The sequence below is a fragment of the Rhyacophila brunnea genome, unplaced genomic scaffold (genome assembly GCF_057557595.1).
Source record: "Rhyacophila brunnea isolate RB1 unplaced genomic scaffold, BYU_Rbru_1.0 scaffold_5, whole genome shotgun sequence".
In the NCBI taxonomy this organism is placed as follows: domain Eukaryota; kingdom Metazoa; phylum Arthropoda; class Insecta; order Trichoptera; family Rhyacophilidae; genus Rhyacophila; species Rhyacophila brunnea.
This window is the reverse complement of record NW_028233170.1, coordinates 10,127,351-10,150,946: the sequence shown is the minus strand read 5'-3', so window position 1 is coordinate 10,150,946 and position 23,596 is coordinate 10,127,351. Positions and strand designations below refer to the sequence as shown.

Here is a 23,596-nt window from a genome sequence, read left to right as displayed (position 1 = left end):
TAAAATGTTCAACCAATATGTGGTTCCGGTGGTTGTGGTACTCACTGTGCGTGTGAAACATGGATTATAAATACAATAGAGGTCCAAAACATTGTTTAGTGTAGCGTAAAATGGAAAGGTCTTTGTAGAATATCGCGCGGAGTGACGTCTTTTGGGGGTAGATAGGTCATGCGTTGCTTTGGGGCGGCAAATGAAGAAACGAATAGGTACGATCATTACAACTTCTGAAAGCAGTGCGGGTTTCCGTGAAGCGGGCGATGCGGTCACTTCGTTAGAATATAGCGAGATCTTAGTTTTTAAAAATAAAAAAACGGAACCTCTAAACTTGTCAGCACCTCAGATCTTCACGTACCTAAAACCGCCGCTATTTGAGAGTGGGTTTCGTCGAAATGCCTTAATACTCTAATAATCTTTTAAAAGATTTTACGTAATAATTTCCCATACAGTTTGAGACGGAAAACGAAAGGGACGGCATTCTAAGTTTGCATACGGGCGGCACTTTACCGAGATATGTTATTGAGAGTGTCTAATGACAGAAAATGATCAAATTAGTGATGGACATCTGAGAATCTGTGAAGAGGTAATGTTCACTACAAACAAATTGTAATAGGCTGGGAATATCACTAGAAGACGAGATAACCTGTATAAATGCCTACTGTATTGAAATTCAAATGAAATATCAGCATAATATGACAATTCAAAACCATGGATTAAGAAGAATGCAAAAAAAAACTACCTATATGAGGTCTTAAACTACCAGTGGCTTGATGATGGATACCCCTGTGGATGGAATATAAATAGTAGAGCCTGTTAGGGTGAAGGTAGCAGCCCCTACTGGTAGGTAGGTATATTACAAATATACACAATGCTTGTAATTATTAGGCATTACGCCAAATAAATGAAGTGTTAAAACTGTGTCAATTGTTTACCCCTTGTCGAATTTAATAATATTATGTGTTTATCAAGTAGGGTTCCCTGAGATTAAATGATATTGATTTGGACCAGATATTCACAGATGAGATTATGACAGTGGTAAGAGTGTGAAACTGTGTAATGGAAGACAACGTTGAACTGCCCGTAGTATATTATAATAATAGATGTGGATAAAACTTAAACCACAGTCATATTTATGATAATAATAATTCCGGTGATAAAGGTTGCGACATTTGTTTTGCCAATGCTACAGAGCGTAGATAGCTCCTGTAAAATTACCGTAGTAGAAATAATAATATGGTCGACAACGACGACGGAATCTGTGGTACTTTCGGCTAGTGTCTCACTTTCGCGCTGCATCTGGGAAACATTCCACAACCACGCAAAGTGCCACTTCTTGATTACATTCGCCACAAAGACTGGCGTGTCTTCTCGCAGGCACGAGCGGTCGTCTTGAGACTCAACATCGGAGGACCTTTGACTTTTAGTCGGATCTTTGACACCTAAACTGACATTGATGAGTTAGATAAATCGACACGGTTTTTGAAAAAAGAACAAGTAGGTAGGTACTTATACCAATTATAATAATATTAGTAAAGAAATTGTGGGTGGTTACGTAGGTAGAAGAATTATCTAAAGCCTCAATGACATTGAGCTACTTTACAAGCTGCTTGTTGGCGAATTTAAAAGAGGGCGAGTCAGCTAGTGCGATTGTGATGATGACACACAAAACTTTCCACTCGCTCAGAAGTCAACAAGTGAGCGAGTTGAAACCGTCATTTTTTGTACTATTTTGACAGGACGAGTAGTTCGTTTTTCACTGGAGGTCACTACTATCGCTCTACTGCGCAGACGCAGTAGGCCCACACGCCAGCGTGTAGCGTATAAAGTTGACCGACTTTCAAGTTTTCTCGGTAGATTGTTAACAATCTGCTTGTTAGCTTGTTCGATGATGACACTGGGCGAGTTCACAAGCAAATTGTAAATTCGCCAACAAGCAGCTTGTAAAGTAGCTCAATGCCATTGAGGCTTAAGCTTCACCGAAAATAATATACTTATTTTAAACGAAAAACAAATAATATTATTAATGGAAAGAATTAAAGATAGATTAATGCTTAACTGATTAGATCTTGTTTAATTATTTAAAGCAAGCTTATCAGGTTCGTGGTATCGTTTTACCTCTGTATTTTAATATATCTTATGATTAAAAGTAGAGATGTCATTCTCCCGTTTGTCGTATCAGGGCGACATCGCCTGTCTGTGAAAGTCAACTACCTTGTCGTGGTTCGTGCATTGATAATACAAATTTATGGCTGACAAAATTATTCTTGTTGGTTTATTTTTGATGCATTTCTCGTGATTTATATTCCAATTAATGGGGGCGGTTTGTGCGGGGCTATTCAGAGCTTTTAGCTGGGTCGTAAATGTGTAGGTATTACGATTATTATGCGAATCGCTTTGGAGACGAACAAAAATGTTCCGAATAAAGTCGACCCGAAACGGACGCCATTTCATTGAATCAGATGTTTTGTGTTATTAAATATGAATGTATTGTCTTATATTGTTTACAAACAATATTCGCATTAATACAATATTATCAATTATCATCATGTAAATAATAGTATGCCACGTGGTTAAACATTATTAAATATAATAAACCTACAGAGACTGACATAATAATATTGAAATGACAATTTAATCCTCAAGCAAGATTTTTGTAAATCATAAAATCGGAAGTCCAACAGAACAATGAAACATACGCAGTCTCAGGTCTAAATTAAGGTCTCAATTTGCTAATGAGATATCTCATTTTGAGAAAAGCACTCCTTACCATCTCAAATCTCAATTCTTCTTTTTATTTCTTGAGGCTTGTCTCATTTCTCATTGACACATGTTTCTAAATATTTATATTGGATCACAAGTTAAATTGGTTATATTGTGTTTATAAAGTATTTAATAAGAGAACTAGTATACATACTATACCAGCTGGCTGTGCCTCAATAATACTGTTTTATATTATCATTATTTATATTACAAACCAATTTGGGGTAATAATATTCATAGCTAAGTACGCTTTGATTTAAATATCAATATAGATTTGTAGGTACCTATCTATTTCGATAAACCGGTGTATTTTACGTGAGTTTCATTAGTATTATCGCAAAATAGTTTTTTTTATTTTATTTAAACGTGTGTGTGTAAAAAACTAAATTATAAATATATACGTATGTCACTATGGAAATCAATATGAAATGTCAAAATGACATTTCAGTATTATATATTTATTCAGTATATCTATCAAGTACAAAAAAAAGTATTTATTAATACGTTGAATTATCAAGTTTATATGATTCAACAGAAAATTTAAAAACGTGGTATATAAAAAGTTCTTTTTATCTTGGTAATTATTACTTCTTGAGACACCATTTCTCATTAATCGACGTTTCTAAATATTTACATTGAACCACACGTTCAATAAAATTGGTTCGGTATTTATAAAGTTTATTTACTTAAGTATAAGAATAAAAATTTAAATGATTTTATTTTTGTTCCAGCATAAACCTATACGAACTCATCAAGAAGAACAACTACCAAGGCTTCAGCCTGAGCCTCATCAGACGATTCGCGAATTCACTCCTCAAGTGTTTAAGGCTACTGCAGGCTGAAAACATAATCCACTGCGACCTCAAACCGGTAAGTGGTTCTTGATTAAAATTTGTTTGTGTGGTGAATTTGGGCCACTGCGGTCAAACGTTGCATATTTTTATTATATATTTAAATTTGCGGTTTCGCGCCTATTTTTAAGTATTGCCGCATACAAATTTTGCAAACAATAACACGCATACATTAACATAAAAAAATATAACTAAAAAAACTTACGAATGTTATTTTTTTTATTACATTTCTTATTAATCAATAAGCTAAATAAATAATGACAAAATCTTGGCCAACATCCAAATGAGAATGATACAAAATCATCTAAATCAATAAAATTGTTTTCTGAGATAATGACAAACAGTCGCATGTAATAGTAAAAAATGGTGATACTTGCTTTCACATAATTATTATCAAATAATTAAAGTTGAAAATGGCGAAGCATTAAATAATATGTTATTAACGCTGTTGGTTACGCTGTTACTGACTTTACGACGTTGAATATTTAGTTATATTTTACCAGCGAAAAGCGAGGGGCGAGATAGTAAATAAATTAACAGTAAGTTTGAACATAGATGATTTGAAAACACTTATAGAAATTAATATATAACCACAAGAAAAAATCTTTTCGAAAAAAATTCGACACCCAGCAGGATTCTAACCCACGCCACCCTGGATACTGTGCTCATGTGCTCTGACCACTAAGATATACGTGTAATATCTACGTATTTTGTAAGCAGCACGACTAGGAACTGTTTTTAAAGTTCGCAAACGTTTTACAGTCTACAAAATGAACGAGGGCCTCAAGCAAACGTTCGTTGTAATGAATGCAATATTAAAATGACATTTGAAAGTGACAGATGAAGCAGCCATTTTTAATGTCGTGTGACGTCAGATTGCTTACGTCACAAACAGTGTTATACGCTATATGGTGGAAAATCGGTTAAATAGTCTATAAAGAATTTGGGAATCTCATACATACGGCCCTAAAAGTTAATTAATGTTTTTACAATACTCTATGAAGCGCCACCTAAATTGCATTACTTATTGGCAATCGGCTTGAATTTCCTTAATTATAAATTGGTACAGGATCACTCCAAATTTGTGTTAAACGTGTTAAAAATGTTATACGTAATTGCAGTTGTTAATAATTTAATAAACTATTTTTTTTATTCAACGATAATTCAAAAGATTTACATTCAAAAATCTTCTGAAATATTCATTGAATAAATAAATAGTTTACAGTAAGTTATTAGGTAAGTAGCTAAAGAACAAACTTATCAACATATAAAATGGACTTACTTATCAACTTTACTTTCAACTCAACTTTTCTTATATATTGGGAATGTTGACAGCCTATTTATGTATGAATATGTATGCTAAAATAAATATATTTATTAGGTATATTGTTATCACCAAGAATGAAAATTATATCCAGATAGACTTTAAATATATTATATTAAAGTATCGCTGACAAAGGGCAACGAAGCCAAATGATTAAATAAGCTACTGGAAATTTTACATTGCAAATTCATTTGTGGGAAGTTTATCAAACATGCAATACTGAGTTTATTGGTAGTGCCGGCTGAAAGCGTCTGTTTTCAAATGATTTTTTTACCAGTCATAAGCGTCAATTACGTTGGGCTACTTTACGAGCTGTTTGTTGGCGAATTTACAATCTGCCTGTAAAGTCACCCAATGTAATCATCGAACAAGCTAAAAAGCAGATTGTAAACACTCTACCGAGAAAAGTTGAAAGCCGGTCAACTTTACACGCTACACGCCGGCGTGTGGGCCTACTGCATCTGCGCAGTAGAGCGCAGTAGCAACCTCCCGGTAAAAAAACGAACTACGTTCTGTCAAAATAGTCGTTGGCTTGTGGCGTCTCAGCGAATGGAAAGTTTTGTGTGTCATCATCATAATCGCAGTCGCTGAATCGCCCGCTTTTAAATTCGCCAATAAACAGCTCGTAAAGTAGCTCAATGTAATTGACGCAATACTCATATCTTCCATCCATTAATGTAGATACATCACTTCTGTGTCGCATTTTTATGTCGCTAAATCTGCGCGTATATTAAAATACAAATCATTCGAATATATTTACCCGAGTAAGTTTTATAATCGGTTAAATCCTCTCTTTGTATGTATGTAGTACACATATGTTATATAACCAGTAGAAGAAATCTTTTTGAAAAAAATGCGATACTAAGCAGGACTCGAATCGGCGCCCCCCGCGATTCGCGCCCATATGTTCTGACCACTAGGCTATATGCGTCCTATATAATTAGTGTTTTTACAACACTCTCTGAAGCGCTTTCTAAATTATTAGATTACTTTCTGGTCATAGGGTTTTGTATTTTAAGTTAAAGTATCATAATTACCTTAATTACTAACCGGTGTCAGAATCACTCTAAATTTTTGTTATAACGTACTTGTACTTGCACTTGCTAATAATTTAATCAAGTATTTTTTTATTTAACGAATAATTCACAAGTTTTAAGAATGTAAGATTTTATTGAACATATAATATATTATTATGATTTAAAAAGATTTTTTCTACTGGCTATATATTTTTTTATGATTTTACCGAGGCTTTGACTCGCTGTTATATCGCCTCTTCTCATCTAGAAGAGGATCCACCGATCAGGTTCTCACTACAATTCTGTTAAAGAACTTTACAATTTTGCCAAGGTCTTCCGTCTTACCCACCGCCAGGGCACATTTCAATTCGTCGACGTTCTCAAAGATATCCGCAATTCGCAGCTGTACTCTGCGTCGTTCATATTTATTCCATTGCACTGCTACATGTACAATGTCCTCCAAAACATAACATTCGTCGCAGAGTTGCGAATCGCTTCTTTCCATGAGGACATCAAATCTTTTACCCATTGTGTGACTTGTTCTTAGCCTCAGTATCAGCTTAATCTCATTTCTCTTCAAAGGAGACTCTATAAACCAGGGAACCAAACGTGGGGATGGTAGAATGGACTTACTCCAATTCCCCTGTTCTAGAGATGCCCTGTGGTGAAAATCTATACACATGCTTCTCATATGTTTCTTTGGAGTGTTTTCATGTTATGTATGTTCAATAAAAGAATGTCACATACACAGAACAAATAATAAATATAATACCGATAGGCTATATTCAATACGCCGCACGTTGAAGCAGGGTTTTTGAATGTGCGACTGTCCTACGAAAACGAAGCACGCATTATGCACGTGCAATAGTGTGTGTAATACACCAACAATAAATGAGCGTAAATGCATAAACCGAGAGCAGTTTTCAGTATTTGACGTACAACGTACTTGATACGTGTGTAAGTTTAACCCGGATTCTTCCTTACTCGATACGGTTACCTGCTATCGCCTTACCCGTTGGGTATTTCAGTTCCCATTGTTTCTGAGTTCCCTGGTCACATAGTTTTTTTTTGTAAACTAAGCGCAAAAAAAGTTCGCGATCGCTGTCCTACACATAATGATTATGTACTGTCATTGTTTATACCATATTTGATAAAACAGTCACGCCGATAACGTAGGGTATACGCAAGATCGAAAAAATGCGTAAAAATAAATGTACGTTCTACGTGGCGCTATAACTCTCTCAAAGGGTTATTGGCTTCATACGTTTATTTAGTCGTTATCTGGGCTTACACATTTTATTACTGTCTGGAAGCGAATAAAAAACATCTCGACATGATCCAGTTGTGCTTTTTTGCGGCCCCGTTACACTACTCAAAACCGTAATAAAATGCGTGCTTTTCCCTCCCGGAACACATTAGTAAGTTTAAAGCATTGACGTAAAAGCTTTTTATTTGATCATTTTATAATTGTTCGATCAGAGCTTTTTTATTTATAAAAATATACCCTTTGCTTTCTCTTCAAATGTGAGTATTTTTTTCTTCTCATGTTATTGAACATTTTCATATACCTACTAGATTTTTTAGATTCAATAAAACAGAGAAAATACTTGTACGTATATATAAATATTGAGATTTTTTTTGATACAACAATAAACTATGTTAGGTTGAGGGGGACATGCTCAGCGTAGGTCAAAATGGAGCTTTTGTTCTATTTTCAAAGCATGATCCTGGACATACCTTAAACGTTGTAGATAATCTATTTATATAATTTTGAAGCCTTATTATCCGTTATATTTAACGTATGGCTAACAATCTAGTAACTTGAGCAAATATGGTAATTTATTTTTAACATAATTAGCTTTTCCGAGGAAAAATTAAGACGTGAACTAATTCGATAATCTCTTTCGTCATACACGCGTTACGTGACAAAACAACACAGTATACTAATATATTGTTTCGATGTACGTCGTTGCCAACTATTAATATACTTCTTTGTTAATTATTCATATTCTTTCTACTATAATGCACTATTTTTAATAAAACATCAGTATACATTCAGTTAATATATTTCCTCAACAACATTTCTACTTATTCACTCCCTCGATTCATCATCTATTCATTTGAGAAAAAAACCTCGTAATTATGTATATGGCAAAGCAGGTTGTGAACCACTGGTCAAAACCATTTTGTACCATTGTATACGTTTACAAGTAAATGCAGATTTTTATTTCTTTCGCACCGTTAACTAATTAATATTCGTTTTTTAATACCACGTTTTAAAATGAATTAGTAGGCAATATTGAAAAAGTCATATATACTTACGTGAGAAATTTTTCCAACACGGTTTTTGGCCATCTTTTTTTCTCGATAATGTAATATTAAAAATTTTCACTCTATATTTAAACGATTGTTACATTCAATTTATTTTCTCTGATATCCGGTTCAAAAAGATAATATTGACTAGTACAATTTGAATGGGTTGGTTATTATAACTATCTAACAATTTTATCATAATACAAATGCCTACATTTAAATTTACGAGAAGCATCACTTGTTGACCCAGGATACAGAACTAAACTGTCATTGGTGGTGATAATTGGAAACTGAATTTATTCATGTGTTCAACCAAATTGAATCGATTATCGAAATAAATGCTTTGTCCCAATCCAAAAATAACTATAAGAAATTGAGGTTGGTATGGATTATTGAACATACCACATTTATAAGTTTTCATACTTACTGCGGGATTACGCATAATATATTATTTTAAAACTTGCCTAAGTAAGTAAAAATAGATTATTATATATGGTCCTAAGTAATGAACGTGGATCCATACTGAGTAGATGATAATTTTTTTAAAAATTCGAGAAAAGGTTGTTAACCGTAATATTTTTTTGGGTTCCGTGTATTCTTCTTTCTCTCTGCAACGAGCCCGAAACGTCGAGAAAAGAATGATGAAGAACACGCAATGACAACCCAAAATTTATTAGGTAAACAAACAACCATGAAAGTCTCAAATAGTATATAGGTTGTTAACCAATTTCCCAACCCTTGACGAAAAGATACCTTCTCATTAGCCATTTATGCCGGAATCGTTTGAAAGCTGAGAACATTCACAATAGCCGACGAACTCTTCACTATTCTGTTTCAGCAGAGTTTTAGTACACATGTACAAAATACACTATCCATGTCATGAAAGAATGACGGTAGAGCAGATCCTTTTTTTATTTGTCTTTAAGCACAAAGTTGCGTGGTTGCCACATAAATCCTGTCCAGCTTCGTTTGGAGACAAGGAAGTGTGGTATCAACTAAAATCTTTTCACACCTTCGTGAATGCTGTAGTATTACTTTTTTATGTTACAAAAGTGCACAATTGTTTAGTTATTCCGAGCTAGTTACAATTCCATTATAATGGTTTTTATTTAAATTTTATCTACTTAACATTTTCTATGAGGCTTTCAATTTTTCTCAAATTATTGAAGTTTAAATTTCCCAATATCTTCCATTCTATATTTGTGTAGATAATAAATTCTTCGGCCCGACTCTGGCAATCAAAAAAATCTATGTTTACTGTTTAGTATTTGACTTATTAGTTTTTCTTTTTTTTCCAGGAAAACATACTTCTAAAGCAGCGAGGAAGCAGTTCAATAAAGGTGATAGATTTTGGAAGCTCATGCTACACACACCAGAGAGTCTACACATATATCCAATCGCGGTTCTACAGATCACCTGAAGTCATATTAGGGTTGTCATATGGAGCGCCGATCGATATGTGGAGTTTAGGTAAGAAAAATTCAATTTACAAAAATACAGTGTCTTACAGTACAGGTGCATATTACTTTTACAATTACTTGATACAATTGTATATAATGACAATATCATAATATATTTCGTCGCTGTATATGTCAAGGGAGCCAAGCCACAAATTTGGCGAAAATGAGTAAAGTACACAAAAGCATTTTAAAATCAAAAAAGATGCAGTGGTCAATGGATTTAAGCCACAAAACTCTTTTGACTACCACGCATGTGTGCCAACTGTACATTTCAATATTCAGTGGTCAATAGATATTATAACATACATAACTTTTAAGATAACTACTATTCTTTTTAGTTATTTGTACAAAATAATAAAAAGGTAACACCACAAAGTATATTCTTTGTTCAAAGTTTAATCTTGAAAAACAAAAACGTTCAAAAATAAATGTTACTTTTTTTGTCACACAAAATCTTTGCGCGCCTGTTTCTCAGCATTATGATTTTGTGGACTGGCTCCCTTGACATCTACGGCGACGCTTTGTTGTATTTGATTACTTACTAGAAAAACACATTGTTATAGTATAAAACTTACATCTCGTTTCAAGATTCGATTAGTTACGAACCCTTAATGGCATATTTTTTTTCATCGAAGTTCATTTATAATTAATATATTCAGAGGTCAGCCACCGCAGGGTCACGAAATGCGCCCTCGTGTTGTGCTACGTTTATCGTTTATCTTTGGATTTGATATTGAGAATGCTGTACTTTTGTCCTCTCATAATTTGATCGAAATGTTGTAGTTTTCTGTTTTATTTACTACACAGAACTTCTCGGTTCTTTCCCATTCGTTTGAAGGTGTCAATATTTGTCATCATTTTAGTCAAAAAGAAAATGAGGATACTATTATAATATAGCGATAGGTAGATGGACAATAAAAAAAAGAAATATATTTTAGTACGGGTTCGAAAAAATTTTACATGGAAAAAATAGTTATAAATTCTTTGGTAATAATGTTGGAGTTTGGAAACAGATATGCATATTATTCAGTTAGCCAGTGTTATGTTGAATATTTATATTATATAAAAAAATAATATGGAAAAAACATAATATTGCCCAATAAATTATATAGCGAAAGAGTCACTATAACACTATGTAACAAGAAGATAAACATGACGACTGAATTATTATGTATTTTTTTATTTATTAATATCCGCTTTCATAATTATAAAATACTTTGATGACATCGAGCATTATTAATTTCATCCGGTTAACCTTTTAAAACTGTTTTTAAAATTAATAAAATATGAAAAATTCATTTGTTTGACGTCTATTTTTGTATAAGTAAACGAACACTAAAAAACAAGTAGAATAAAAAAAACATTTTCATTTCAATTGACTTATCCTTAGTAAGTACGATTTAAGTTGTATATAATTAATGTTAGAACTGTCCATAATTGAATAATATGTAACGGTGGCCGCGTGGCTTAAGTGTTGGACTATAACGCCGTGGGTCCCAGGTTAGAATCCTGGGTCTGGCAAGTACACATATTGTTTTTCAATTTGTGTGTGTCAGGGTATAGACCTAATAGGTTGAGCAAGTGGCTGACATCCATTTCTCGTAAAAAAAATAATCTGGCAATACAAACCTCTACCCATATGATCCTATTAGGATCGGACATGGTCGAAAGAAGAATAATGAAAAGCGTTTTGAATGTTTTTATTAAGTAATCCATACTTGTGTTTAAATTCCAAGAGTTAAAAATAGCCATTGTTATATTTTCTGAATTCTATTCTATGGTATATTTGACTCTGATTATTAACACTAATGGTGTGGCTATGGATGTATACTTAATATTCTTTGGATTGATGTCTTCAAACAAATGGAATACTATTGAAAAGTTGCCTAGTCCTATTTTGAGATGTCTGTACTACAACACTATTAGGGGCATTTCCGCCTGTTCTGGGCACTCTAGTCAAGTTAATATCGCCCTGATTGTAACCAAACTTCAATAATTGGGGATGATACAAGAATTAAACTAAAGAGTTGACTGGCAACTGTAAAAAAATATCGTACCTTCAATTATTTGCTTGTAATATATTATAAAGCCATGTATTATGATTTATACATGGATAATACCTACTAAATGATGGATAAAACTGTTTTTGATTATATATAACTCATTATATGATTGAAACATAAGTATTATTTTCAAATTCAAATGGCGAAATATGGCAAATTACAAATTTAAAGCGTTCACGACATGACATAAAAAATAAGTGTTAACAATACTTAGATAAAAATATAGGGTATTATGAGTAAAAATAAAATAAAAAAAGTATACGGAAGAACACTGAGTGAACTGAATAGACGCTATCTTAACTCACTTCACGTAAGTGGAATATATTAATATTCAAATCGATTTGATTGAAAAAAGTTATTGCCCTCCTAATTGGCATTACTAATGGCATATTAGTTCTGCATCTTGGGAAAACAAGTGACAAAAGTACGAAAAATGTTTCGATTGAACTGCTGTTTGTATCATACTGGTTCATTGTAATGATAGTGAGAAACAAATTATCTTAATTAGGTATAGAAAACCGTAGAATTAGAATATGATGGTTCTCACCATTATGACAAAAAATGTTTATAATAATTATTAAAATTAATTAAAACGATGTTAATTCAAATATAATGGAACTACATTTGAAAGAATATAATTATTTTGCACTCAAGATATTTTTGTACTCTTTTTTGGTAGGTATTAATAATTAATTATCTGTGAAATTGTAATATCAACAAAGAAAGAATAATTCACCTAAAATAAAAGTTCTTTTTATCACGTTTTTGTGTTTACAAAGATACAAGTTACTTTCGCCTCCGCTGGATTGGCGAGGCAATTAATTAAGGGCGTGCCATAAATAAACCAACAACAAAAAACCTCGCATTGTTTATGGTGATACCTTCCATTTGTTCGCTTTTATTATTCCCATTCCCGGTGTTAATTTTTGCGTAATTTTTCTTGTTTTCAGGTTGCATATTGGCCGAATTGTACACAGGGTACCCGCTTTTCCCGGGAGAGAATGAGGTGGAGCAGCTCGCTTGTATCATGGAGGTGTTGGGGCTGCCACCCGACGATGTCATAATATCCGCTTCCCGCCGACGATTATTTTTCGGTGAGGCAACATTGTCTGGCTTTCCAGTGAATCGTAAACCACATAATTATCGTTATTACTGCTGTTAAATTGGCACCTGATAGCTTGAATGTAGGGCTGCCAAAAGCAGAAATATAAAAGTAGGACAATCTATTCTGAAATATTTTTGAATAGAGAACATTTTTCAAAACAAAAGAAACCGTTTCTATATATATTTTATTTAGGCATACTATTCAAAGCCGTATATTTTTAACAAAAAATCTTCGTTTCTTAACAGAAGACAGACTATACAAATTCATTCACGTTATAATATATTATGTATAATAATAATAAAATTGGTGTATCTGTCTGCTTGTTTGGTTATAACTAAAAAAACTGGACCAATAAAGATTGATGAAATTTATACAGTTTATAGATAGATTATAATATTATTATTATTGGTACTAACTTAGTACGCTTTCATCTCAAAATTTCAAAAGACACTTCTTGAAAACAACACAAATGAAATAATATGACGTGAGGCGCCGGTGGAAAAGTGTGCGCTAAGAAATCGAACAATTAATATTACGAATATCCATTATATTACAAATGCTGATATTCCAAAAATTATGGCTTAGCTTTCTTTCACATGTCTAATTTTCGTCTACGTCGTGGGTGATTTCACAAAACGCATATTCCACTAATTATTAGATTTTCAATAATTGCATTTTAAGTAAAAATAAAATTCACATTATTCTACGTATTTAGTTCCGAAAACAATATTCGATGTTTATGAGAGATTTAAAAAATTATCTACTCCATCGCTCATGCAGCTTGTGATTTTCGAAAAATTTAATGTTTATCTTTTTGAATTTGAGAAATTAAATCAGGTAGAATAAACGATAGCCCTTTTTTGACCAATAACTCAATATATTATGAAATTTAGCCCTAGTATTCTTCTTCTTCTTCGATGGCGCTTCAGCTCAAGTCGATCCCTGGCCTCCTCCACCGCCGTCCTCCAGCCGGAACGGTCCTCCGCACGTCTTTTCCAGTTCATGATTTTATAGCAGCTGGTTGGCATCTTTTGTAATGTTGTCACCCCATCGTGTGCGTGGCTTTCCCACTGGCCTTTCCCTCCCTGGGTTTTCTTCGAGGATCTTCTTCGGTATCCGTGACTCAGGCATGCGCTGGACATGGCCTGCCCAGTTGAGCCTCTGGAGTTTTATGAAGGTGGAGAGTTTTGAATCTTGGTATAGGCGGTATAGTTCCGTGTTCTACCTAATTCTCCACTCCCCACCATCATTCATGGGTCCTTATATCCGCCTCAGGATCTTTCTCTCAAAAGCAGTCCACCATCCTAGCCCTCGTATTATGTGTTTTTAATTTTGTCCTTAACATATAACGCTGCGGGTAGGTTCTGGTATCGTGAGTGAGATCTGATTATCTAGGGCGAAGTAGTGTTAATCAAAAAAGGAAAATATATTATCAAGGACGAGGGTATATTACTATTTCAATAATAATTTAAAATTGAGGTCATGTCCTCCTTTTGGATACTATATCCTGGCCATCATTCTGACAATTATAATATCTCATGTCTGACATTTTTGTCGTAAATTATAATATTATGGATAAACAAGATACGTTGCCAATCATTTTCACACAATATCTATTACAATAATTGGTCGTCGGTGTATGTGCTAAAATGTGATGTTTACCCTATTATTAAAACTTTATATTTTTTTGGCTCTTTTATACACTTTTATTGTCTGAAATTTATGGTGACCCTACATGGGTTGAGCTAAGGTAAATGTAACCGAACATTATGAAATGCTATATATTTACGTGTAATGTATATTGTCTATGGCGCTATGCTAATGGTTTCGCGTAACAAGGTATTATGGTACGTTTACATCTGACACTTATACCGTTATACTTATTTTATGTGTCTGACATACAATTTCACTTACTGTTTACACCTGCATGGATCTGACATAAAATTCTGGTATACTTGTCGTTGAAATAAAGTCTCGACACTTTATTCAATGGCAACATTGGAATAAATATATGCGGTGTTTACATACGATATTGTAATTTATTCGGACACTTATTTTGTATACTTCTCAAAAACGTTATGTCAGTTGTCAATATGGGATTGTCAAAAAAGAAAGCAGCGAGTGTTATTATTTTAAGTTTTTTGGCAACAAAAAGGAAGAAAAAATGGTCTAGATGGGTGCGGGAATGGATTCAGCGACGAGTAGAACTAGGTGCCTTCCGTTTAATGTCAGAGTTTAAATCGAAGATCTAACTCAATTTGTGAACTTTAGTTTGCAAGATTGGACCTTTTTCCAAAAAATAAGACACACAATTTAGAAATGCCATAAGTGTAGAAGAACGATTAACAGTAACATTGCGATATCTAGCACTTGATCGTCATTGCATATTCAATATAATATTATCGTATTACGAGTGCAGGTGTGGGCCAAAATGAATTAGGTAATACCATTTGAAGCGCATTTTTTCTTCACAGAGTGCATCAGAATTAATCGTATGTGCCGAGAACAAGCGATATTTTATTTTCGGACAAAATCCATAGAACACGGCACATCCGATTTATTTCTCACTGTCTATGATTTTTGACAGATCGCTACAGTACATTTATTAACGTAAACGTTGGGCATACATTCATGGTGTACCTATGATAATTGATTGTCCGTTGTTTTAGAAATATACCTATGCAATTCACTAGGTACCTGTCAAACTACGAATAATGTGTCAGGTATTTGATATAAAAGTAGACGGTGGTCCAACTTCGGTGATATATCGCGGCAAGTTCGGAATTGTCGAATACGCGGTGTTTACATTTGCGTATATAAGTAGATTGAATAAGTGACAGGTGAGTGTCGACACACGCAAAATAAGTGGCTGGTACAAATATAATTACTGTTTACACTTGGTGAATATGGTGTCATACATAAATATGACAATATAAGTGTCAGATGTAAACGTACCATTAGGTTGTATTAATCGCACATTCGACATTTATATTAAACTGCTTTATCGAAGGAAACAAAGCCCTCATGTTTTGTTTTAGGCATTCATAGTTTAGTAATAATTGAGATCATACTGAACAATGTATTCCATTTTTATGCTGATTAACTGGGTTTGTTAATAGATGGGAAGACACACATATTTTTTGATTCAACTGAAAATTTAAAATTATCAAAGTTTTATAGTTCACTAGTTAATCCGTACACATCACTAAGCGTGTAAACAGCATGTAAACATGCACTGTCTGTGTTGCCATAATCAGTTAATAATCATTCCCGAAAATAATTAACATTAGCAATTACAAATAATTAATAATTTATGAAACAAATGGCATGTGTCGAAAGAATTAATAATGAACTCATCTTCAATTGACTATATTTTTATATTATTTATTACGAATTAAAATTTACGTTTGTTCTATATACTGTATGACGTATTAAAAGTAATTAGTATTTATTCAATATCATTTTAATTCAATGTCACATATTTAAATATAATATGTATGTGTGTACTTCAAAATAGTGCAAGGAAAATGTAGTAGGTAATTTTAAGCCTATTTATTGCATCATCTGCAATTCCACTAAACATGTATTTTTCCAATTTTCAGATTCAAAAGGAAACCCGCGATGTGTCACAAATAGTAAAGGAAGAAAGAGGAAACCTGGCTCTAAAACCCTCTCAATGGTCATACGCTGCGAAGACACCCTCTTTATAGATTTCATAGGAAAATGCTTAGAGTGAGTACATATTTTCCACCCCTTCTATTTATTATTATTATCGCGTCGTGTCGTATTTATAACACTGTGGGTAGGGTCGACTACGACGACAGAATCAGTATAGCTGCATCACAAAGGCGCGGAGTATCGCACTCTCAAACTCATTTGGAGTACACATATCCCACATCCGTCATGAAGTAGTAAGGACTGATACTATATTAATAGTGCATTATATAGACAACTAGTTATCCAGTTAACAACCGATGATTTGAGTTACCCCATTTCCACCAGTCATATAATATATGTAGCCAGTGACGTCCCTAGACAAAATGCCGCCCCTAAGCAGCGCCAATATGCCGCCCCATTTTTATACAGTATTTTTTACCATCATTTCATGACTAATTTAAATGCCATATCTACTTCAGTAGATAATATTGCGGATCCACGGTTTCAGATAAGTTTACAAATACAACATTCAAAACTCGCGAATGACTGGCAAAAATATTTGGATAAATTTATTAGGTTATTATGTACCTACCTATAATTAAAATATAATTCGCAAATCTGCACGTGTCATTGCTGGTCATCAAGGACGTGACGTCCAAAAACAACGGAAGTAAACTAGAAATCGCAAACTCGACAAAAAAATTACATTCCTATTAAACCTTTCATGGTAATTAATACATTTTGCTTCCTACCAGTGAGCTCATATTTTTAATGAAAAGATATTCCCGTTATTACTAAGTTTAGGTACCTATTTCTATATTATATACCTAATGATTCTCCTCGATTTGCCGCCCTTCGAGCAACTGCCGCCCCCAAGCGACGCTCAATCTGCCTACCCCCACGGGACGTCACTGTATGTAGCTACGATTTGTGCACGGCTGCCTTCCATTAGGCTATAAACGTGTCAGAATGAAAAGATTTTAGTGCCACACTTCCTTGTCTCGAAACGAAGCTGCACGGGACTGATATAACAACCATAAACCTTGCTGCTAAAAGTGAGAAAATAAAAGAGAAACTTGACTTGCTCTGCCGTCATTTATCTTTAGTGTTCTCTGTATCCGTCTTCTAAAGTCAGGAGTTGAAAGTGATGGAATCTAAAGAGAGATCGGAATTCTCCCGTCCTTCATACGACGCAGCAAAATTTGTCAAATACCTCAAAGTTGACTTAACAACAGTTATATATTCTACGTACTTACCAAGAATTTCTTCCACCTCCCCTCAATGTCGGGGTAGTCTCCTCGAAGTGTCAAGTTTGGATCTACCAATAAACCTGCGACCGTCCGGCCTGTTATCCTGTTCATTATTGCTACATGACTCAACACCGGAGTCTACCAAGTTTAACAAGCGTGGAGATACATTCTTCTTGGAAGAGGTTGTAGACCTCCAGGTTACGTCGTAAACACCATTTACATCCTTCTAATATGGGGCCATATATCATACGTAGCACTTTTCTCTCGTATACTTCGACGTATACTCCGACACTTCGACCCGTAGGTCAATAATGATCGGGTTGTATGTTTGGATTTTTGTGCGACGGGATAGGATAATAGACTTCACCTTATTTTGTACAACTTTCCATTATACTACTACAAGTTTGTCGATAGTTCCTTAGCTACGTGAAAGAAGGCTGACTAAACTGGTTTTCATTCAAATAGCATAAGAATAGTGATTGGATGAGTTACCACCCTATACCGAATGAAGGAATCGTAATGGAACGGAGCGAAACTTCGGTTTGTGAAATACTTAAGACTAGCGTTCCGTCTCTTGGAAAATTTAAAAACTAAGTATGTTTGGTTCATGATTTTTTTAAATAAAAAATGAAGGTAATTAATCAAATTTACATATTTTTTCCTAAAGTTTAACACGAAGGCATGATAAAAAATATTATATTTATGTCATTTTACGAACAATAATGAGCTTTTGAGTTATTTTGCTGCATTTTTTAAAAATCTTTTTATATTTAGTATATTTACATTAAATTTCGTCGTTATTAACTAATTATTGAACGATTGAGCAAGTTGCTAATATACATTACTCGTACAAACAAACATCTGTTAAGGCTATGCCTCAGTTGAGGCATGGTCTAAAAATATCGTGGCTAGGCGATGCGCGGATTGGGGGTCGCGGGTGCAAATGACGCATGCCGACCGAAATATAATTTGTCATATAAATCCAACATGCGTCCATTTAATGTTCTGTTTATTGTTCTATTAGTAACAATAATAATATATTCATTGGCATGTTTAAATTTTAAAGTAAATTGGTAACGTTTTTAGTCATCTTTACATGATTTAAGAATTAATACCCCCGTCGCCATAACGAAACAAATTTACGTATTTACACCTCGACGTTCGCTCTCAGACAGCCAGCGAGTCCAAAATTTCGTCGCGCTTATAGTTGAAAATTATTTACCGTTTCACTGAAGTATCGCCTTAATACCCTCCACTCTGTGGAGGCTAATAATATAGCCTTCTTATGGTCGGACATGTTAAAAACAAATGCATTATTTATAAGTACAAAACAGTTGGAATGTGGAGTAAGCACATCATGCAGTGGTCACAGGTGTCAGATAATGGAAGAAAGCGAGAATAATGTAATTTTTGAGAGTAAGTTTTGTAGAAATGAATTTTTTTCGCTTGCGATATCTTCAATATACATTTAGGTATGTTACACATTTAAAGACAGTTATTGCATTTTATTATCAGTAGTAGAAACATAACAAAATATCAAGCAAACTTCTATCGGAACTATATCTAGAGCTCCGGTTCAAATTCTCTATTTCGAGCGCTGAGCGTATGCCGATACTTCTGGTAGTGCAACAGCTATTACCAGGCATAATATGATAAATTACACCGGATCGAGTTGCTATCAGATAAGTCACAGACAGTGCCGGTTTTCCATGAAGCAGACGAAGAGGCTGCTTCACCAGGAAGTATCAATAAAAGATATTTTACAATCTGAGTGTAAAAAATCAGTCAAAAAATAAGAATCCAAGCCACACAACTATTTCTCTATTAAGAAAATTCATACTAACGACCGATGGTACTTTATGAAATTTGAATTTAAATTCTAATTGATTTGAGTTTTATACTATTCCTTTTGAGTCATTTTTGGTGACCCGCGTTTCGCCTTATGACATCTTCAGACACTATGCGCACTCACAAATGGAAAATACACTGCATAGTAAATATATATAATTTGAAAACATCTCATGCATATACACACTAGAAAAATCATTTTGTATAAAAACATACGACACCCGAAAAGACTTGAACCTGTGTCTGCTGTTTTCGCGCCAGTATGCTTTTCAAATTAAGCTACTGGAATCTTATTGAATCACGACAATTTTAACTAGTGCTTGTTAAAATGCTTATCGAATTGCGTTATAATGTTGGCTAATTAAGGTAGGTATCAATTAATTCCTTAATTACTAACCGACGTCGCGGATCACTCCATTATTTAGTTTTTATAAAGTAATTGTACTTGCTAATAATTTCAATAAACTATTTTATTTATTCAACGAATACGACACAAGATTTCAGAATGCATCGAGTTGAATGTTACTCCAGCAATTCCCATTCGGATAGCGAGGTCTCTCTGCAAAATTCCATCTCCCGTGATGTGAACCCCCAGGAATTTGAAGCTGTCGACGCTCTCGATGTTTTGCCTTTCGCTAATCAGAGGGGAAAGAGAGATCAGGACGTGTTAAATATTTAATGATTGCTAATCTCCGCTATGATAATGCAAGGCACTCGAAGAGAAAAAATTAATAGATTGTTTCTTTCAACACCATTGTCAATAAACTCGACTTAAAGTCAATAATATCTTAATCTATATATAAATGCTTAACTAAACATCAACTGTGGATCTATTTTATACTTATCGACCGCTAAAGTGGTGAAATGATAAATATTATCAAACTTAGGGTAGGTTTGTATTAAAGTATTATCACTTATTGTAACAGTTACAATAAGTTGGTTGTAATTGTTGCAATAAGTGCTAAATATCAACAGCACCTCTCTTGGCTGCGATAAAATTTAGAGCGAGATAGACAGTTTTGACTGTTTAGACGGCTAACTTATTGTAACAATTATTATAATACATCAATACAAATATGTAATAAATAGTATCACTTTAACGGTCGATAGTCGCATTGTGTATAGAATAGTCCCGCTGATTTGATAATAATCAGGTAGATATATCCATAGATAATATACGTAAGATAATATATCCGCCATTGCCAAAATAAAAAGAATGATAATACCTATGTATACATATAATATAAACAAGCAATAATTCATTATAATAATATTATAGTACATATTATATATATTTTATAATGGTATGAAACAATTTGTTAATCCCATAGTTATTAATTTTGTTATTGTAAATATTGACAGCTGTTTCCGCTATAAATCTAACAACAGAATAATAATATTACCCCATCGTTCAGATACCGTTTTTTATGTTTACATCATTAATACAAATTAAAATCTAATCGCTTACAGGTGACAGTGATGCCTTAAACTAATTTGAGTTGTTGGCATTACTCCGATAGATAGAGGGGGAAGTGAAAGGATTCCCAGGGTTGTAATAATATAAAATTAAACTTGAAATCGTATACAAATCATCATCATCTTCTAAAGCACACCCACCACTAAGTAAAGTCCTCCCCAAGCTCTTTTAACTCCTTTCAGTCGTTAGTTTCAGAGGTAAATTGTTCTACTAATATTCTACAACACCTCAATGATAACAAACAATACCAACATTACTGCAATTCACTTTAGCTGTAACCATGGTGTCACTGGAGAATGATTTACCCATACGCTGTCACAAATTTAATATGACCATCATTGGTCTACAAGATTTTAGGGTAGCTTTATGGGTGATTGGTGCCCCTTGGGTGCCATTGTATAATAGCATCTTAATCATGATCATTTGTTTAGAAAACTTCATTATTTTTGTATACAATGTGGGTAGTAAGTATTGTACCTATTATTGTATGTTGGAATATATAAGCAGAAAAGGACATTAGCGCATCTATTCTATACACAAGGCTGCTATCGGCGAGTATAGGCCACTATCGAGGGTAGTTTATCATATTTATGTATTGAGTTATTATACTTCTTGCAATCCCGTCTAAACCATCAAAACTGTCTCACTCTAGAAGTTAACACAGTCAAGAGAGGTGTTGTTAAAACATAGCAGTTTTTGGCAATTCAGACGGCTAACTTATTGTAACAATTACCTCCTCAAGACATAAATAATATGATAAACTACTGTCCATATCCGCCGATAGCAGCCTTGTGTATATAGTAGATGTGCAACTTTGTAAACACATTAGTATGGATTTGCCACATGCACCATAATTACAATGTAGGTAGAGTTCATTTTTAAATAACATTCTCTGTTTGCGAATGGGTGATGTTTGTATTAGGTGACCCAGCGAAGCTATTCTTAACACAGTGCGGCTATCGGCGGTTATCGACGGTAGTTTATCATATATATGTGTTGGGGAGGTTAATTGATACAATAAGTTAACCATCTAAATACTCTAAACTGTCAAAAAGTGATATGTTTTAACAGCCCCTCTCTTGACTGTGTTAACTTTTAGAGTGAGATAGACAGTTTTGATGGTTAACTTATTGTAACAATTATAATACCTCAATACATAAATATGATAATATATTTCCTATATATTCCATTCTTTATAAGATATTATTTTGATCGTGAGTACGTCAATAAATAGCGGATCATAATTCATAGGTCGTGTCACTTGAATATAAGTTCCCAGTCTGTTAGTATCGCAGTCTCTGTATCGCTCCGCACAACATCTCATTCTATCGAGACTCGGACCTCGAAACAGTATCACAAGTATTGTAATATAACTACTGTAACATACTCTTGTACCGACTGTTTACGCTGCAAATAAAACTCGCTCCTCCATCCATCGGAGCAACCACAAAATCTCGATTTCCTAATCCACCACACCATGACTCCCACAGTGATGACCTCCCACAAATATAAATAAACAAGAAAAAATAATAATATCTATTTTAGTTGCTTTAAAAATAGTCTAAGTAATAAATTATTATTAACTTAGTTAAAAATAATGTAACTTTTTTCGTAATATTTACAAAACGGCTACATTGTTTTTTTTTTAAATAGCATGTCATCGCTAATTGGGCAGATTTATATGCGAAGATTATTATTATCAGAATAATATTTTACACGACTTTATTGCGTCACTACCGCTTAGCTTTTGGCTATTATATGTATTATGGAATATAAATGTGATTTACAGTTATCTGACAGAATATCAATTAATAAATTTGTTTAGTGAAAACTTCTGTGTTTTATCTTAAATGTGAAAGCGCTATTTCCATTACCGTTCATCTATTCTGTCGTGAGTATTTTAAAGCAATTACCACTCTGCCTTTTGACTAATGAATTTTAGTCATTTATTTACAGTGGCGTTTTTTACTTGAGTCAAAATTATTGGCAATTTTTTTTTCTACATTTTGTAAATACCAGCCTATAATAAGTTTTTAAGTGTAGGTATTATATTTTTATATTAGTACATACCTACGTACTTATCTAAAAAGAATTTAACCTGCAGAGAATTGCGTTCGTTTCCTTAAAAAACTCTAAACTACAAAACAGATTAATAAATATAATTCCGATATATTATTCCGGCTATTCCCCAATACACTACATTTTGAGGCAGGGTTTTGAATGTGTGAGTGTCCTAAGAAAATGAACCACACATTATAGACGTGCAATAGTGTGTGTTTCAACCTTCAAATACACCAATATTGAATGAGCGTCAGCGCATAAACCGAGAGCATTTGTCAGAATGAAGGACAAGCGTATTCTCTCCACGTGTTGTAAGTTTATTCCATATCGACTGTGGAAAGTAAATAGGGCGTAATCCACACAAATCAAATTTTACAGGAGTCACAAAAACGTTTTTGTTATGGTTTTCGGTCA

The 23,596-nt window shown here is 33.7% G+C and overlaps 1 protein-coding gene across 1 annotated transcript in view; it reads left to right on the top strand.

Annotated features, from left to right (window-relative positions):
- Nucleotides 1-23,596, top strand: part of Dyrk2 (Dual-specificity tyrosine phosphorylation-regulated kinase 2) — a 173,848-nt gene that overhangs the window by 98,492 nt on the left and 51,760 nt on the right. The window contains exons 5-8 of the mRNA XM_085955643.1: nt 3,489-3,627; nt 9,560-9,731; nt 12,735-12,878; nt 16,492-16,621. Coding sequence (XP_085811769.1) covers nt 3,489-3,627; nt 9,560-9,731; nt 12,735-12,878; nt 16,492-16,621 — 585 coding nt within the window. The remainder of the gene's footprint in view (nt 1-3,488; nt 3,628-9,559; nt 9,732-12,734; nt 12,879-16,491; nt 16,622-23,596) is intronic.